Consider the following 20,143-nt stretch of genomic DNA (forward strand, 5'->3'; position numbering starts at 1 on the left):
AAAGGAAGAAGGTAGCAGCAAGTATTATTGTATCAGCCTCTAGACTGCTTTGTCATGATTATAAACAATACACTGCAATTTATACAAAACAAAACTGCTTGGGACAGATTGTATTTTGGTTATGTGCACTGGAAAACAAAGTAACTATGTATTAGTTATATACAATAAAGGAGTCGGAGATCCCAGGCTCACTTTATAACTGCACTGATGGCTCAGCTCAATCTAGTCATTGAATATGATTCATAAAGCTTTAATAAAAATTAATTTAAACAAGGTTCCAGGGCCTTATAGCATACACCCCCCGGGTTCTAAGAGAGCTTAGTTCAGTTTTACACCAGCCCCTATTTCTGATTTTCTCAGATTTGCTTTCATTTGGTATGGTACCTATGGATTGGAGAAAAGCTGATGTCATTCCAATATTTAAAAAGGGATTACTATCTCAGCCTTACTAGCAATTATAGGCCAGTACATTTGACATCTGTGGTGGGCAAATTATGTGAAGTCTTGTTATGGGATCACATTCAAAATGTTGTCCTAATGAATGGCATTATGAGCAGCTATCAGCGTGGCTTCATGAAGGATAGGTCATGTCAGACAAATTTGGTTGCTTTTTATGATGAGGTAAGGAAGATGCTGGACAGTGGGGGCATTAAATGTGATTTTGCCAAAGCGGTTGATACCATGCCCCACAAACAACATGTGAAGTTGTTTGCCCATGGATAGAAAACTAGCTACAGGATAGGGTACAGAGGGTGGTTGTTAATGGTACATTCTCTGCTTGGAGTAAGGTTCTTAGTAGGGTCCCTCAAGGCTCGGTATTGGGTCCACTTTTATTTAACTTGTTCATTAATGATTTAGGGGAGGGTATTGTAAGTAATGTATAAGTGTTTGCAGATGGCACAAAACTATTCAGCCCAATAAAATAAATCCTTGCAACAGGATCTTAAACTGGCAATCTGGGCAGCTAAGTGGCAAATGAGAATCAATGTTGATAAATGTTGATGTAAAAATATCCAAGCCACTTATATCCTTATATCCTTACCCACTAGGCAAATCCATTATGGAAAAGTACCTTGGAGTGCTTGTAGATAATAAACTTGGCTGTAGCAAGCAATGGGTATATGGGTATAAAATGGGTATAGATTCACACGAGGAGGGGGTTATTCTTCCAATTTATAGAGCACTGGTAAGGCCCCATATAGAATATGCCGTACAGTTTTGGTCCCCAGCAGGACTGGACTGGGATTCAAAATAGGCCCTGGCATTCCTAGTACACAGAGGCCCAAACAGCCCCACCAGCCCACTTAGTAGTCACTTTCTATGGCAACTTACAGCAGCCCCTCTGGCATTTGCCAGAACCCACAGATTGCCAGTCCGGGCCTGGACCCCAGTGCTCAAACAGGACATTATTGAATTAGAGAGGGTCCAGAGAAGGGCAACTTAGCTGGTAAAAGTTATGGAACATCTTAGCTATGAGGAAAACTGGCCAAATTGGGGATGCTCACACTGGAGAAGAGGCACTTAAGGGGTGATATGATAACTTTGTATAAATAATATATATAAATATATAAGGGGATCGTATAATAATCTCTCTAATGCTTTATTTACCAGTAGGTCTTTCCATCTGACACAAGGTCACCCATTCTGATTAGAAGAAAAGAGGTTCCGTCTAAATATTGGGAAGAGGTTTTTTACAGTGAGAGTTGTGGAATTCTCTCCCTGAATCAGTCGTACAGGCTGATACATTAGATAGCTTTAAGAAGGGGTTGGATAGTTATTTAGAAAGTGAGGGAATACAGGGTTATGGAAGATAGCTCATAGTACAAGTTGATCCAGGGACTAGTTCAATTGACATTTTGGAGTCAGGAAGGAATTTTTTTCACCCACTGATGCAAATTGGAGAGGCTTCAGATGGGTTTTTTTGCCTTCCTTGTGATCAACTTGATAGTTAGGCAGGTTAGAAAAAAGTTGGGGTGTTAAACTTGATGCATGTGTGTCTTTTTTCAACCTAACTTACTATATGTTATTATGTTACTATGTTTATTATTCCTGCTATTCTAATTATGGCAAATTTTCTTCTAAACTTCCTTGGTGTTTACCGTGCATCCAAAAAGCGGGAGCGCAGGATCATGACGGCTTCGCACGTGCTCTGTTTGAGTTGCATTTGTATAGAGCTAAATTTCCTGTGGATAATTGACACCATACGTTCAATCTCTTTCGGGGAAATAGGTCGGGTTCTGCTCTGCTCTCGGAGAAGATTCATTACGTGAGTGGTGAACTCATTGCAAGCCTATTTGAAGGAATAAAAAAACAAAAAACAAAGAATTGAATATGTAGGAATATGTAAGTAGAACATTCTAGAAGGAGGGGCAGAGTCTGGAAGAAGAAAAAATAACATTAAAGGTCAAAAGCTATAATATGGGGAGGAAAAAATATTTATACTACATAAAGTTGGAGGAAGATGTTGGCTTTAAAATTCCCATAAAACTGCTTTTAAGGATCTTTCCTCACTGTGCTTCCATACATTAGCTTAGGACCGAACAGCAATAATACATGGTCAGGTTTCAGCCCTATACATGATTTTTTTTTTCTTAATAGATTTTTGGGAAAGTCACTGTAATGGAAGTTGACATAGTACCTGTTCATATTTCTCCAGCTCTGTGTGATAGATCTGTCTTATTTGGGATAGTTTTGCTCTGTAGTCAGAATGCTCAGTTGAGTTGTCCGCTCCGGCGCCACCTGATGCTGCGGCTGCGGCTGCAGCTGCCGCTGACCCTCCTCCCTTTTCTGGGCCTGCGACACCCTCTGCCAGCAGCATGTTATCTAATCGCATCAGTTGGGGGTCTGCTGGTTCCTCTTCTTGTGCTCCCCGAATACTGAGAACTGAGGGAAGAGAAGAGACTAAGTGAGACAAAAATACATGCACAACCAAAGTAAGCAAGGCACCCAACTGTGAGCCGACACATAACACAGGCTGTCAGTATATACAGTATTATAAACAATAGCATGTAATTTAGGACATTGCCTTCCTCCTTATCATCTACTCTAATAATTGTTGCCAAGAAAAGTAAACTCTCTTAAAACACAGACAATGTGTTCCATGCTGTTCAGATTTTCTCCTACTAAATACAGTGTTATACTTTTTGTCAAACAAAGTGAAGAGAACTTTAAATGTCAACAATGTTTTACTTACAGCAAGTATGGATCATGTCATATTCTAATGCTCTAATTGATAGTTATTCTAGTTCCTAAAACACATTCTGGAACTTGTTGCTGACAAACATTGCATTTGCATCTGGACACATGTTGCAACTGGACTACAGCAGTCAAACAACCTTGCCTGACTGCAGATGCCTCTGATTCACCTGCCAAAAGGGGCAGAAACTTAAAATGCAAAGTGAATTGGTATAAAAGTCAATTTATTATTATATCAGGGTGCAGGTATTAGATTTATTAAATACAATAGACATTTGAGTATCCAGTACTAGCTGTTTTTAGATTCAATAGGATTGTATATTTATTATACGTATATACACACACACACACACACACACACACACAAATGATGCAAAGTGAGCAGAATACCAAGAAAAATGTCAGTTTAAAACAATGTCCTCTTTGCTAGAAGAATAACAGCAATAAAATAGTTTTGGGTCTAACTACTGAAAACCCATTTGAAAATATATCACACATGCAGCATAGTTCTATAAGTCCTGGTAACACAATTTCACTCCTGTATAACATAGTTGAGGTTAATCAAACTGCAGCCCTCCCCAGATGCTTTAAAACTACAACTCCCAGAATCTCCTGACAGCTGCAGGTTGCACATACCTAAACTAGTTGCTATATTAGTTGATATATTCTTAGTCAAGCCTCTCACCATAGATGCCATTTTTAAGAAATGTGTCAGACATCCACATACCTCATATGTCAATTTTATTAAAGGCATGACAGCTTAACATATTGAATCCCTGTAGGCAGCCCAGCACCCATTCAGCTCAGGATAATGATTTTTTCGTAGGATAGAGATCTCAGGGAACATCACAGGCAATTGTTTTAAACAAAATTATCCCTTATTGTTAGCAAATATAACTTAAGCAGAAAGTGAAAATTGTTAATATATGCTGAATTATCACAGCCCCTTAAATCATAAAGACACCAGTAGGTAGCACGTTGTTAAACACAGATTTAAAAGCCCATACACTAAGGCATTCTCAAGCGATCAGATTTTGTATGTTCTGCAGTCTATGTGGTTAGGCAATTAGTGCCATTCTGTTTTTTCAAGGTGCTAGCCTAAGAAAGTTAATTTAATGGGGTGTGAGAAGATGTGGATCTGAGCAGTGCTAAGAAGGAGCTGCAGATAGGAGTAGAGCTGAGGAGGAGATGTGGATCTGAGCTGAGATAAGGAGGAGCTGCAGATCTGAGTGGAGGTTAGGAGAAGATGTGTGTCTGAGCAAAGCCAAGGATTAGCTGTAGATATGAGTGCAGTTGAGGAGGAGATGTGGACCTGAGCAGAACTAAAGCGAAGTTGCAGATCTTAGTGGAGGTGAGAAGAAGATGTTGATCTGAGCAGAGCCAAGAAGGAGCTGCAGATATGAATGTAGTTGAGAAGGAGATTTGGATCTGTGCAGAACTAAGGGGTAGCTGCCGATCTGAGTGGAAGTGAGAAGATGTGGATCTCAGCAGAGCTAAGGAGGAGCTGTAGATCTGCAGATCTCAATGTCTATTTCCTACAGCCGAAGACAATTTCACTGTATTCAGAAGAACCCACAAAAAACAGGATAAGAAGCCATTTTTATACAAAACTTGAAGTCAAGAATCCTTGCCCTAATAGCCGATAATACTTGTAAAAACGTTTAGAAGGACACATAAGCCTTCAAATTAACTATAAAAGACCTAAACTCTTACAAAGGGCATCAGCAGTTCTGATACATAACATAAGGGCGGAAGCTGCTTCAAACAATATTATGTTCTGCAACATAATTTGTAACAAGCAAATTGCTTGTTACAGCATATGAATCTGATACAGAGTCCCATGATACTTAAGGGTCATCTAGAATGGAAGTTGGGATACTGTATATAAACAAGTGAAATGGCTTTAAATTTGTCAGTTATTGGAAGACTATTTGTTTTTAATACCCAATATTTACAAACTGTAGCATGTAGGTAGTACATATGGAAGCAACAGGCTATGGAAATGGCACTACCACACACCTCTATATATGAAAGGATTTATTACAAATACAAAAAGGTAAAAGTTTATGCATTTGTGGATTTTTGAGAATTATGTATTGGAAGATCTTTCTGTGGGGGAATGAATTTGAAGAATGAGTGATAAGGCAATGCAGTAAATATCATACATTCTATTGTACAAAATCATATCATTAGGCCCCATGAAGTTCCACAAACATATAAAGGCATGAGGCTGCAGACTGAGACATAACTTCACTAAGAAGTCACATTAGCAGTCACCAAGAATTTTTGTAACTGGACAAAAGCACAAGCCAGCTTTTGTCCAGCAGCCAAAACATACAAGTATGGTATCTGGTACAGGTATGGATTCCATTATCCAGAAACCTCTGAATTACAGGAAGGTCTTCTCACATAAAGTCAATTTTAATCAAACAATTCTCATTTTAAAAATGATTCTCCTTTTCTCTGTAATAATAAAACAGTATAATGTACTTGATCTCAACTAAGATATAATGAATCCTTATTGGAGTAAAAACAATACTATTGGGTTTATGGCAGATTTATCAAAGGTCGAGGTGAGGTTTCGAAGTGAAAAACTTCGAATTTTGAGCTATTTTTTGTGTACTTCGACTAGGGAATAGTCCAACTTCAATTTGAAGTTGAAAAAAACTTTGAAATTCAAAGGTCGAATTTTTTTGAAGTACTGTCTCTTTAAAACTTTGACTTTGACCATTCGCCACCTAAAAGCTGCCGAAGTGCTGTTTTAGCCTATGGGGGACCTCCTACAGCCTGTATGGAGACAACGGGGGGAGTTTGGGAGATCGAAGGTCGAAAAAAAAAACCCTTCGAATCGAAGTGCGATCATATGATTCCATAATTTGGATCTTCCTACCTTAAGGGGGTTATTTACTAAACTCCGAATGCAGAAAATCAAAAAAATGTGTGTTTTTTAGTATAAAATCGGAATTTTAAAAAACACAAATTTTTTGGAATTTATTATACCCCAAGGATGGAAAAAGTCTGAATCCAAAAATCCGGCATCTCAGACCTGCCCAGGTTGCATATAAGTCAATGGGAGAAGTCCCAAAGCTTTTTTTGATCTGCGCTGGGTTTCGTGCAATAATCCAAAGTTTGCTGGTGGAAATTCCAAAAAATTCACAAAATTCAGATTTTTTCCTGCTAACAAAATTTCAAGGGAAAATGTAATACGGAGAGGAACCCTGTACGGATTTGGTTGGATTTTTTTTCAGATAATATTGAGCTAAATTTGGACTTTGATAAATGGGCCACTATCCCCCATATGCAATAAAAGGCACTAAGGAGCAGTAACCTATAGCAACCAATAGGATCTTTGCTTTTAAACAGGTGACCAGTAAATTCTAACTTCTGGTTGGTTGCTATAGGTTACTGCTCCTGGGCAGTGACTTAACACACACACACACAGTGCTACTTGGTATTAATTTACAGAGCAATAAGAGTAGTCTACTCCCTATAGTTGGTATAAATACTCGGTTATCATCCTTTGGCTGGTTCATGTATCTGCAGAAAATAAGAGCAGAACAGAGCTGCCGCTGCCTACAGGACACTGTTCATATTTGTGTGAAAAAGCAGGGGAAAAAAACATAATTGTACAATAAAAAAAACCCCAGCAATTTGGGCAAATTGCTATATCTGTATTTTTTGCGTGTTAGGAATAAAATTTCCTTGAGGTGACGCGGTTAAATCTTTTCTCTTTCTTTTGAAGCCAAATTGCATGGGTCGTTCTCGGTGCCAATCCACTTGAGAAACACTAACAAAGGCCATTTCTGTGTTAGGGACGGATCGGTGGCAGCTTTTCATGAATACATGAGAATAATTTGGTCTGCTGCATGCTGAGAGCTGGGGCACAGCTCTACATACTGTATTACTGGCGTCTGCTGGGAAAATCTCCAGCCAGAGGAGAAGGGAGAGGGGAGGGAGATGGGGGATTAGCAAGGAGATAAAAGAGGAGGGGAAGAAAGAAGCACTAGTGAGCCAGAGATGGAGTAAGGGACAGAGGCACTGACAGGAGAAGATGAATAAAAATCTGCCAGGACTGAATTGCACCAGCTCAGGAAATCCAGCGTCAGCATTGGCTGAAATACATTGTCACACACCTCAAAATCCAGCATCGAAGGCATAAACCAAGAGAAGCTGCTACACACCGTCCAATGATTTCATACAATTGATCCATTTCCAACCAAACTGCTTCATCAACAGTCTATATGTGGTATTCCCTAAGGAGCAATTTGGCTAATGAAGGTCTGGTGGCATTACACCTCGTTTGATCCTGCAAAAACCAGGAAACCAGGATAGCTGTAGATCTGCTGGGCTAAACAGCTCCATTGCTGCAATCTTGCCTTCTACCTGGTGGCTAAATTGTTTCATATCTGATACACTCTCATGCAATCTACACACACACACACAAAGACTAATCATTTTTGCTCTAAACAGTTTGTATGGTCTCCCCGTGTCTGAGGTGGTTCTTTGGTTTTCTCCTGATATGAATGATGTATCATGACTGTAAAGAACTGAGGATTATGTTACAGCTATATAAAATATAAAAAAGGTAAAATGCTGTGGAACACGTAAGTTGTAAAATGAAGCACTGAGCTAATATCTGAAATGGAGGCTATGCTCATGGGAGAACTGAATGGCCTAGGCACGGCTCTGCCTTTAAAGAAAATAAGTTCAAGCTCTCAATCTCTGTAGCTTCACACAAACATTTTACAATTTAGAAATGATGCACAACTCATAATTCTTTGCCAAAAATAGTTCTTGTGTAGTTTGGTAGGCTGGCTAGACTCTTGGAAGAGTTGTATTTCACGTCTTAGTGTCCCTCCCTGGTGAGTAAACTTTCATCACAGGAAATAATAATGCCGTAATCAACATTATATCTGTGTGTTATTTTTATATAGCACTGACAGTATTTACATATCACTTTATAGAGCCTGGTCATTATTCACATCAGCCCCTGTCCCAGTGGAATGAACAGTCTAAGTTCCCTATCGCATTGAAGCACACTACAGTCAATTCAATCAATTGCCTGTATGTTTTGGAGTGTGGGAGGAACGGAATACCTTGAAGAACACACAGACACAGGAGAACATATAAATGACCTGCAAATAGTTCCCAGGCCGGAATTAAACTTGTGACCACAGGAGAAGTACTTCCCACTAAGCCACAATCCTGCCCTTTTCCTATACCAGTGACATAGCTATAGAATTAAACATAACATATTCATATTTTATATTGTATGTACTGTGCTTCAATGTGTAAATTACATATACCAGTTTTAATAAACACACACACCACTACGCAAGTCTTTTCTTCATATTCTTTGAAAAAGAACTATAGTTCCCAGTATCAGCCTGACGAAAATGAAATATAGAGGGAACAGTGACTTACCGGTATATGCAATTGTAAAAGTTGTTCATAGAAACAGGCCATCTTCCAAAAGTATATACACACACACACACATATATAATTATAAAGGGTAAGACCACTTCATTGAAAGGAGTCCATGGCAGGCAGAAGACTGTATACTCTGGCCGATCCATGGCCCTACCTATTCAATGTCATGCATCTTGTTAGCAAAGGTAGGCATCTCTTTGGCAATTGAGCATAAGCACAAGGGGAAGCGTCCATGTCACGTGTCACTGCACAAGACTTGTTGAGGTGACAGTCAAGTGACACCATATATCCCAGCTGCATGGACCTTGGCCTACTATGGATAACACTCAGCGCTCTGTGTATATGTATGTGTGTGGCAGCCTTCACAAGGCTATGCACTTTTGACTGGCATTGAGTTTATGTGAAAGTAATTAACAGTAATTAATCCTTAATTACAGTAATTAGCAGAGCTGCAGTAAATTAAGCCACATCTGGAGCAGATGATGGTTTGGATTGATATGGTGCACATGCTACCAGCTGGGCGACAAAGGGCTGAGCGGAAGAGGTGGTCTAAGGAAGAGAAGGAGCAAAAGGAGGCGCAGAAGGAACTAGTGGAGTTGGGTATCAAGCAAAAGTAGAAGACAAATATGCTTGTGCTATATAAACACATTTTAATAATTAGAATGTTAATAATTGTGCAGAGTAGAACAAGAAAAGCAACACGTTAATTCAAATATATACAGTACTGCTTAAAATACATTTTAGAAATACTTTTAGAGTTTACACAAATAATGAATATAGGATGAGGAGATACATTTTACTTAATTAGATTGAATAAAAGAAAGACTAACATTTTTTGTTTGTTAATTTGATTAAGAGGAAGTGATGAAAATGCAGAGATGTATTGGTGTGGCATGCAAGGGACAATAGCACTAAATAGGTCACAGAGCTGAATAGTAAGGGGCTTGTTGATTCCAAGGTTTGATGGACTGGAGACTAGATAGCTAAAGTCCTAGGATTGCAGACACTGGCTTGTAAAATATGCTGGGAGCTGTAGTTTATAACTTGCCACCCTTACAGGAGTAGTAAACCCCATTGCTCAACATTAATTCAATGAATAGGACTTCTGTTTAACATACATTCATGTTGAACAAGGGGGCAGACTGCCCCTTTAAGCTGTTCATATACATGGAAAGGTTTAAAGAGGTCACCAAACGAGAAGATCTCTGGTCACCTGCACACTGGACCCACCGGATCAAAAACCACATATACTGCGCCCCTCACACGATGGGATTTTCAAACGTGCCTGAAAGATAGGACCTCTTACCCCATGACCACTTTGGGTAGCACTGTTATTTTCACAAGAACAATGAACCTCCTTTTCACACAAAGATAAGATGGGCTTCCAGCTGTCACACTGACAATCTAATACTTTCCTCTGCAATAACTTTGGGGGTGCCAACTTGCTTTTAACCACTTTTGAATATGCTACAGAGCTAGGTGGCCTTTGAAGTCTGCAGCTGACTTTAATTTACCCCCAACACTAAATTTACATTATTACATTTTGAACAAAACAAAAAGTGGTGTAGAATTCTTCCCAGGGGCCCAGGCACCAGATGACATAGAACGGTAAACAGCAAGCCTTGACTGTATCCTGCATTATTCCATAGAGTACCACAGGCCAGGCAGACTTAATCATTTTACTTCATTATGAAGTATTTCCCTTTCTCTCCTGTACAGGCATGCCGGTAGGGTAGCAAAGAAAAAAAAATACAATAATATTAAATACACACACACACACACTGATGGAATGTTACAGCTACCTGATAGGCTGAATAAGAAGAATAAGAAGGAACCTGCCTGGGTGTTCTAACAAGCTACCCGCCACCGCACCCCTCCCCCAGCAGCAAGGCCGCCTGGCACATCTCTTCAAACCCTCGGGATACATTTCTAAAGCTGAAAAGGTTTTCCCTCATCTGGACTGTTTGAATTAATTACACACTTTAATGACATGAATTATTAATTTGATTCTGACTCTGCAGCTTCTGATTATCCTGCGCTGCCGACTATACAATTCCAGCTTCATTAAAACATCACCAGCTGCCTCTCAGACCGGCATTAAATAGCGAGAGCAATAATCAGATTATCTCTCTGGCAGAGAAGACCCAGCACAGGCCTCAATAACACAATATGCTCTTATTACTCATATTTATTTAAATAGCAAACTAAAGGAACAGCCGCTCCTGTCCTACACAACTTGCAATCTAATTATTGGAGATCCTGTTGCTGAGTAAATACCTTCATACTGACACTGAATGCACAGTCGAGTCACCCAGATGAGAAGGAGCTCCAGTCATAGTGTAAAAAATGAACCATCCCAATCGCCCTGGCTCTTATTAACTGGCTCACTAACCTTCCTATACTCTAGGTCAGGCAACAAAGGCTACAGTCCAGCATGTCTCAAACCCATAAATATGCTAATAATTCTTCCCTGCAGAGGCAAACACAACCGGCACTGACAGATGTCATGTGAAGCTCAAATGAATGGTGACCTAGTGCATTGACCTGTCCCATTCAGTGAGGAGAATCCAAATCAGATTAATGGCATCCCACTCTAAGACAAGGAAGCTTACATTCTATGGAAGCCACAATTAGGCAAGGGTGTCACCAAAACCCCTTATGCATGTAACCTTTAGGAGCCGATGAGCATGGATACACAATACTTGGGTGCGAGGTGAAGAATTGAGATGGTCCTTTAATCCCCGCCTGAGGGTAGGAGGACAATTTAAGATAGGAGACGTTCCAAGAGAGGACGTTAGGGACTCAACGTCTGATTATAACAAGCTGTGAAAAGGTCAGACCCCGAGGAGGCTGAGCTCTCACTAGATAACAGAGCCACAAATAATCATTACACAAATCACACACGGACATTTCAGATGCTGTCTCAGAACATAACAGTGGATCACTCTGCTAGATCCCAAGGGCATTAACTTAAAAGAGAGCAAATATATAATTGTAAAAACACATTACAAAGATGATTCTTCAAAGCCTTGTCCATGAAATGGGCCTCAGTTTTAGCCCTACCAAGGTCTGATGGAGTTCTTGGGAGACAAAACGTTGCTCCAAAATTAACAACATTTAAAAGACAGCAACAAGGAAACTGCAGTTTTCTTTTAGGAATGCTGCTATGGTTGGATCTAAATAGAGAGACTTCTTTCAGAATGCACAAATACACAAACATGCATTGACACTAGTGGGCGCCCTTACTCTCTAGAATTGTGTTCCTTTAAGAAGAGGAGGAGCGGCTTGGCAGCCATGGGGTCCTTTCACACATCTAGGCTGTGGAACTGTTACAGATCAAGGTGACCCAGTCACAAAGATATTTTACATCTGAGATATTGGGTACAGTTCAAAGATCGCTGTGCCAGAACACATGGTAAAAATAGATGATCATTTTACTTGAAAAATCAGTTCATGTTAAATCATACTTTCCCATATGCAGACTTGCTCTCACACAAAGCAAGACAGTATTTAAATGTAAGACATCTCCAGTGGAATTAGGGAGGCACTGAATTCAGAATTTGGTTTGGGATCCTGCATTTTTAAGCAGGATTTGGACAAATCCTCGTGCCTGGCCAAACCAAATCCTAATTAGCACATGTAAATTAGGGGCAGGAAGGTAAATCACAGAACTTTTTGTCACAAAACAAGGAAGGAAAAAATGATTTTTTACACTTTTTCCTTTCCTGTGCATTATTCGAATTCGGTTTGGTATTCAGCCGAATCTTTCATGAAGTATTCAAGGATTTGCCCGAATCCCAAATAGTGGATTCAGTGCATCCCTAAGTGGAATAAAATAAAGCAGTTCTTCACAAACGCTGCAACGAGATGTTGCAAAGAAGATAGTTAATATGTGATGTAGAACCCCTAAAAGCACTCAGAGACAGATGTTAAATGGTCCTGGTCTTGTATTTGCAGCAGACAGGTGGCATAAGTATGGTGGCACCAAGAGGGACACGAGGCCTCATTGTGCAGATTACAGCAGAGGATGCGTTCCGGAATTACGTCTGATAATGACACATTAACAGCAGTTGTCTTTAAGGGTCTCCAGAGTGGGATTTACATACATGCTAACTACACACAAAATGTAATTACTTACTAATTTTAATTGCTCATTTCAAGTGAAAATAATTAGTTGGCAACTAAGGCAATCATTAGCAGAACAGCATAAATCTCTCTATGAGAATACGCAGCCTTGAGTGTACTCTGTTTTCAACATGCCAAGCCTACAACATCCCCAGCATGGAACATGCCAGCCTTGAAACTCCCACAGCACATTATTGTTATTATTTATAAATCATTAACATATCTCACAGCTCAGAACAATGGCGTGGCATGGCAAACAAAATGGCAATTAAACCTGACCGAGACCAGAGGTGGAAGCAGCCCTGTTGGTGACAGCAGCTTAGAAGCAGCCAATAAAAGAAAGATTACCTTCTGAAATATATATATATATATATATATATATATATATATATATATATATATATATATATATATATATATATATATATATATATATATATATATATATATATATATATATCCTTGTCATCAGTCCTGTAATACTATTATCTATCCCACAGAGCAATGGCCCTAAATAGGACTGACCACTTTGCATAAACCATTCACAATGCAACACACTCATCATAAATTAAGATGGATCTTAGAAACAGGTTTAGTTTGACCTTCTTTTTGTGCTCATACATGTTCATACAATTAACAGTTAGTGTGCTGATACGTGTTCATGTAATATCAGTTAGCGTGCTCATACATGTTCATACAATATCAGTTAGTGTGCACATACATGTTCATGTAATATTAGTGTGCACATACATGTTCCATGTGCCTCGGTATTACAGTATGTTTATAATGTGCACAGGAAACATTGTTGGGGGATGTAAGAAAGGTGTGGAGATCCTCAGAGTTTCTGACCCAGCTTGGATTGGATGTTGACAGATTGGCTTGTTTGTGCAGGAACCACACACAAAGTAAACATTTTTGCAATGGCCGTCAATCTTGCATCATGAACTACTCCTTACAGCCTTGATAATGTTTTCCTTGGATACCATTGTATTGTATTGTTCAATTTGTTCTATTTGTTCAGGCCGAACAACAGAAGTGAAGAGGAGCTGCAGCTGCTTTTCTCTTCCTTTTTAGCTGTCTGACAGATTTTCAATTGGGACCAATAATCCTCAATCAACCATCAATGATGGTTTATGTGGACATGTTGGCAATATGGTTGAAATTGGCCAAACTGTCAGATCAGTTCTGGGCCTGTATGGCTAGAATATTCTGTAAAACTAGAAAAGATTAAAAAACAATAGTTTCCATAACATGGTGAAAAGAGGGCCCTGCGCATAAGAGCTTACAATATCTTACAACGCTATCTCTGATTATACTCATTCTGGTTCACATCCAGCCAGGCAACACTCTAGTTCTACACTAGAATAACACCAAACAGAGCCCAGTTGGCTTTGGGTTCTCCTGTAAAAAATAAGGCTTGAGAGCTTTATTTTTTACAGGGAATTCAAAGCCAACTGGGCTGGGATGGACACATCTACACAGCAGAACAGTGGTGTGAACCCAAAGGAATAAAACACAATAACTGCCTTAATTCCCACTACTAAAGCAATTCTTTTTAAGCTAAAAGACATTCAGATTAGTCCCTACACCTACCAACACAGCAGTACAGGGCTAGAAGCCCTGTTGCATTTGAGCCCCTTCTAACAGAAGAAATACTCAGTCACAAAGACAATAGTAAATTAATTTTTACACTGAGCATTCTGCACTGCTGTAGACAAGAAAGGCGGTGATACAAACACTGACATATCCCCAGGCCGGACTGGCAATCTGTGGGTTCTGGCATTTAGTGGGTTGGTGGAGGACTATTTGGGCCTCTGTGTACTTGGAATGCCAGGGCCTATTTTGACTCTCAGTCCAGTCCTGCATACCCCCCCAATTTTGGCAGAACTTAAGGACCTGAAGTATTATTATCCATTACAGCACTTATCTTGTACATCAGTCCCTGCCCCGGTGGCGTTTAGGGCAGGGGCAGATTCAGGGAGATTTAGTCGCCTGGCGACTAATCGCCTCTTCTTTGGGCGACAATCTCCCCGAACTGCCTTCCCTCTGCTATAATGAGAAAACGCCAGCGCAATGGCACTCGCGGCCCTTCAATTTCCGAAGTCGTCTGAAGTTGCCTCACAAGGAAATATCAGAGACTGAAGTGCAGCGAGTGCATTGCCGCAGGCAATTTTTCATTTTAGCAGGCACAAGGCAAGGGGAAGGCCGTAGAAGAGGCGATTAGTCACCAGGCGAATAAATCTCCCCGAATCTGCCCGTGTGCCTCTGCCCTTATGGTCTGTATTCCCTATCACATTCATACACACTTGGGTCAATGTTATCAGGAGCCAATTAAACTGCCTGTATGTTTCTGGAGAGTGGAGGAACCACAGTACACATTCGTTCTCTGCTTATTTACATTTGGCATGCTGCTGCCAATGAAGTGTATAGAGTTAAACAGCACACTGTAGCTGAACATCCAAGTCTGATGGCCTAGGACATCAGATTCTCATAACAAAAAAAGATTCCTGACTAGATGGAACATCCAACAGAAATCGTAAAAATCCATTAGTCCAATACACAGAAGAAGTCCATTGGCAATTACATGTTAATAAAAAGCTCTGGGCACAATGCTCTTGAATAAAGATTTGAATAACAAAGCCAGTTCTCTTCCAGGTCTGTTAACCACTGGATTCTGCTTCATTGTTCCAAGAGTCAGAGGAAGGAGTGCAGAGAATATATAAAGACATACAAATACTGATTTGAATCGCAATTACATTTACTTAATGAATTCAAGACCAATGCCACACAGTGTGTATCAACAGGTGGACATTTGAGCCTGAGTGCAGCATAAAAGTTATATATTGGTGCTGTTTCTAGTGATGGACAAAACACTCACTGTGCCATCATTTCTTAAACCACAGAACATATTTAACTAATGTGTGTATGTATATATATATATATATATATATATATATATATATATATATATATATATATATATATATATATATATATATATATAAATTACATCTACAATTTGGGTAGAGATTAAAATAAAACTGGAATTCTCTGCAATGTATGCATCTATTAAGGCATCCTCTTTCCGTTACTAGGCAGACTGCATACATTAAGTATTGAAGAAATGGCATGCCCAAAATGTAGGGTGCTAGTTATGAAAGGGTGAATACCAACTGATCTGTCCCAGCAGATTGATGAGGTTTGGAAGATCTCCCTGGAGCCACAGAAGAGGCGGGTTGAAGGGGCATAGACACCTTCTCATAATGTTGCCATTCAGATGCTGCCTCCGCACTGGAGATAAGAGCGTCTGTTATCAAAGGCTAGCTGGAAATGTGCTGTTGTCTGATTAGGCCATGGTCTGAGCCAAGGTTATAAACAGCTCTTATCAGGAGCTTAGTGACACAGTAATCCTGCCACTATCAGCACAAGGACCCCACCGCACTGGTTGGGGCATATCATGAAAATACACTTGTGGGAAATTTTGATTGAAATCCTTTAGTGCTGTTTAGTCTACTACTGTGCACCCATGAAGCAATACCACCAACTACGTAACCATGCAATACATGTACACTACTGTGTAGCCATGCAATAATACAATCTTCTGTGTAGCCATGCAATATTAGAATCTACCGTGTAACCATGCAACAAATATAAGCTACTGTTTAATTATGAATAATCATGAAACAATAAAGGGTACTTTGTAACCATGCAATAATAAAAGCTGCTATGTAACCATAAAATAACTACAAGTCACTGTGTAACCATGCAATAAAACTAACTACTGTGTAAGCATGTAATAAGATGAATTGAAATGTAACTGTGCAATAACTATAAGTTACTGTGTAACCAAGCAATGATACTAGCTACAGTTTAACTACGCAATAGCAGCTACTGACTAATCATACACGAAGTCAATTTGTAACCATGCAATAATATCAGCTACTGTATAACCATGCGATAATATCAGCTAGTGTGCAACCATTAAATATCAGCTACTGTGCAACCATGCAATACTATTTGCTTCTGTGTAACCTTGCAGTATACTGTACAAACTCTGCAGTCCTGCAATAATAGAAGCTACTGTGTAACCATGCAATAAATCATCTGTGCAACCATGCAATTAAATCAATTACTGTGTACCCATGCAATAATTATATAAGATACAAGCTAACCACACAATAACAATACATTCTACTGATTAACCATGTAATAATATAAGCTAAGATGACAGAATACATATTGTATTTTCATTACAATTCCCAGCCTACATCCTTCCCCTGTTCCTTAACTTGACTAGAAGAGCACCACCATCCAATTAGCAAATTACATATTGATTACTCATTCAGAGGAAATTACTAGTGCAGGATGCTAGAACACATACCCCCATATGTAATAAAAAACAACAATATAAGTTTGTTTCCTAAAGGTTACTGCTCCTGGGCAAATTTAGTGTATTTTATTAAGGTTACACAAAACAGAGTGTGCAGAGATACCACATGTAAATACAGTGAAAACAGTAACACCAAATAATAAAAGTGTTTGGAATGACAATGACAATATAATGTATTGTTTCCCTGCAATGGTAAAACTGGTGTGCATACTTCAGAGAAACGACTACAGTTTACATAAACACTGCTGTATAGCCATGGGGGCAGCCATTAAAACACAGGACACACAGTAGATAGCAGATAAGTTCTGAAAAATCCTGTTGTATGCTACAGAGCTTATCCGTTATCTGCAGTGTACCCTGTGTTTTTCTTCTTTTTCAGATCTGAATGGCTTCCCAATGGTAGGGTTTGTTTTAAACATTCCTGGGTGCTTGCTATTTCCTGTTATATTGAATACTGGACTTTTGACACTGCTTGTACCTCAACCTTGCTGCTTATCTGCCTGGATATTGACTACGATTATGCCTGACCCTATTTGAACTTGGACTTTAACCCTTAAAGCTTCCTCTTTGGTCCTGACTACTCCCGCTGGGAGCCGATAGGCCCCCTGACAGTAATTACATACAAAAACAGAAATAGTGATTTCTGGCTTCTGACAAATATAAAGGTAAGAGCTGCCATAGGGATGTAATAAACAGCCGATTGCCTTGGTCTCTGCTGTTGATACTCCTTATTCCATTGGGTTGGTTGGATCTACGGACAACAGAGATCTGTTAGAAACGGCCAGGCAGCTAAAAAAAACTTTGCATTTACTTAATGGGCATATGACTAATATTATACACAGAAAAGTAACTGCTTCTTGTTGTTTGCTACAAACAATTGTATTGTTTTCTGTCTTACAAATCCACCATTTTCTACCACAAACAATAAGCATCTACAAACAGCAGCTACAAAACTCCAATTACAACATTAGATTTCTCAATACAGGATGTAGAATTGTTGCAGAAAGTAGCCTTGAACCAATGCAACTATTTTGCCAATCTTTCCACTTATTTCATCCCCCCCCCATTTCCATTAAAGTAATTCTGCCCTCTCAAGCTACAGAATCTTCTCTTCGTTTCAGTGAGAGTATTGTTTTTATTATTATTATTCCTTTCATTTCTCTTTCCCTTTATTGTTCTTTATCCTTCTCTTTTCTGCATTCTCTGTACACAGTGATAAATGAGTAAGTGGTCACGCTCTGGAATGGTTAGGAATCAGTGCCCTGCCGCTGTAAGTGTTTGCAGTAATTGTGTCCGCTGGGTGAATGGGAATCCAAGCCTTCAGAAGCAGCACAGAGGCCTCTACTCATGCAGCTTCCCGGGAGTAATTCAGCAGGTTTATAGATGGGAAATTAGCTCTGGGGCTGGTGATATTGAGCGGAACTATGGACAGAAGAGAGAATAATGACAGAGGATGCCAAGGCGGAGAGGACACATGGTGCAGTCAATATTACTGTGAGAAAAAAAATAATGCAGCCATCTTTAAAGGCCCCACTAAACATGTATAATGCATTTTCTGCCTAAAAATGTCCTTCTAATAAAGCATGTGGAATAAATGTACTTAGCGAGGAAGAGGCACATGACATGCTAAAAGACAGGTGAGAAATGGGAGCAGAAACAGGTAAAGATGTCACATGCAAAGGCATTCTATAATCTACATTCTGATCTCACTGTCAGAGGAGATACGATCCGAATATCCACCTCATGAAACATTCAACACACAATGACTTCTTCTCTGCCCACAACAATCTCCCTCTCTCTCTCCTTTTCACAGAGGGAGAGGGAAGTCCACAGCCAGAGTTACATTATGGCTCCATCAGCCTCTTTGCTATTCTGTTCATGTTTGCAGCTTCTCTTTCCTCTCGGTTTTGTTCCCTTGTTCTGCTTACTGTGTGGGTCAGACAAATAAATCTCAGGAGGAAATTGGGCAAGGAAATGATTTCTACCTGACTAGTAGACAGAACCTTAACTAAGGACATAGAATGATAGGAATACTAAATACAAAGTGCAAGTGAGTGTGTCTATTAACCCCTTCACCAAAAATCCAACAGCGCAGTGGTAAGTGCAGAGAGCTAGCCCGAAAGGCCTGGAAGGAGACTATCTACTGTATAAACACATAGCAACTTTTTATGTGTAGCTGGCGGATTATTTGCCATATTGCATTTTCTAGGGCCAGTTATGTATATTAAAATAACATAGGTTCAACTTGCATTAGAAAGGGAAGTATATTTTATCTTTAATATATATAACAAATAAGGGGGTCTTACTTACTAATTGTGGTTGTTGGATAGTAATTTTTGTATGTAATTTGTACTGTACAGGAAGTAATTAATATCCAACAACCACAACTGAAGTAGAAACAAATGTTGCCAAAATAAAATACAAGTGTAGATAAGGAATAATCAAATACAGAAAAAAACAATGGGGAAATAAGGAATAATGTATGCTATAGCTTTTTATTTCACAAAAAGTTCTAAAGAATAATGAGTTAATGTGAAAATACGGAGCTACGTCAGGAGTGATGTAAGCTTCGGTTGCTTTTTAAACCATGTCGGTTAAATGTGCATTTTATCTATGTCTACGTGTGGCTGCACACGAAATGCGTCAGATGTTTTAACTAATGTAAAATAAAGCTTTTTTGGAAATCTTCATCGCCTCAAAGAAGTTTGGGAGTGAGTGAAATTTGGTCGGACGATTTTCTCCCCTTGCTACGGGTTCTGGGTGCAGCACCCAAACCACCCCTGGAGAGCGGTGAGTGACCCTGTATTCAAAAACTGTGCATGATATTGAACCAGCGGCAGGTTCGGGGCTACACCAACCGAACCACAGTATATAATTGGTGAGCGTCTGAATGTAAAATGTGTTAAGTCTTTAAAAGGACTGTTTAAATAGCTACAAAGACGCAGATGTAAAAACAGTTCAAGCATAGAAGCATCAAAAGGAATTAATCATCTTAGATTAATT

General features: G+C 39.4%; 1 protein-coding gene across 6 annotated transcripts in view; it reads right to left on the minus strand.

Annotated features, from left to right (window-relative positions):
* The window catches only part of pbx1.L (pre-B-cell leukemia homeobox 1 L homeolog), a 94,192-nt gene that overhangs the window by 21,287 nt on the left and 52,762 nt on the right, over window positions 1-20,143 (minus strand). For all 6 annotated transcript variants that reach the window (XM_018258633.2, XM_018258629.2, XM_018258632.2 and 3 more), the window contains exons 3-4: window positions 2,639-2,883; window positions 2,100-2,290 (exon numbers count right to left, since the gene is read on the minus strand). In XM_018258633.2, coding sequence (XP_018114122.1) covers window positions 2,100-2,290; window positions 2,639-2,883 — 436 coding nt within the window. The remainder of the gene's footprint in view (window positions 1-2,099; window positions 2,291-2,638; window positions 2,884-20,143) is intronic.

Source organism: Xenopus laevis, chromosome 4L (genome assembly GCF_017654675.1).
Source record: "Xenopus laevis strain J_2021 chromosome 4L, Xenopus_laevis_v10.1, whole genome shotgun sequence".
NCBI lineage: Eukaryota > Metazoa > Chordata > Amphibia > Anura > Pipidae > Xenopus > Xenopus laevis.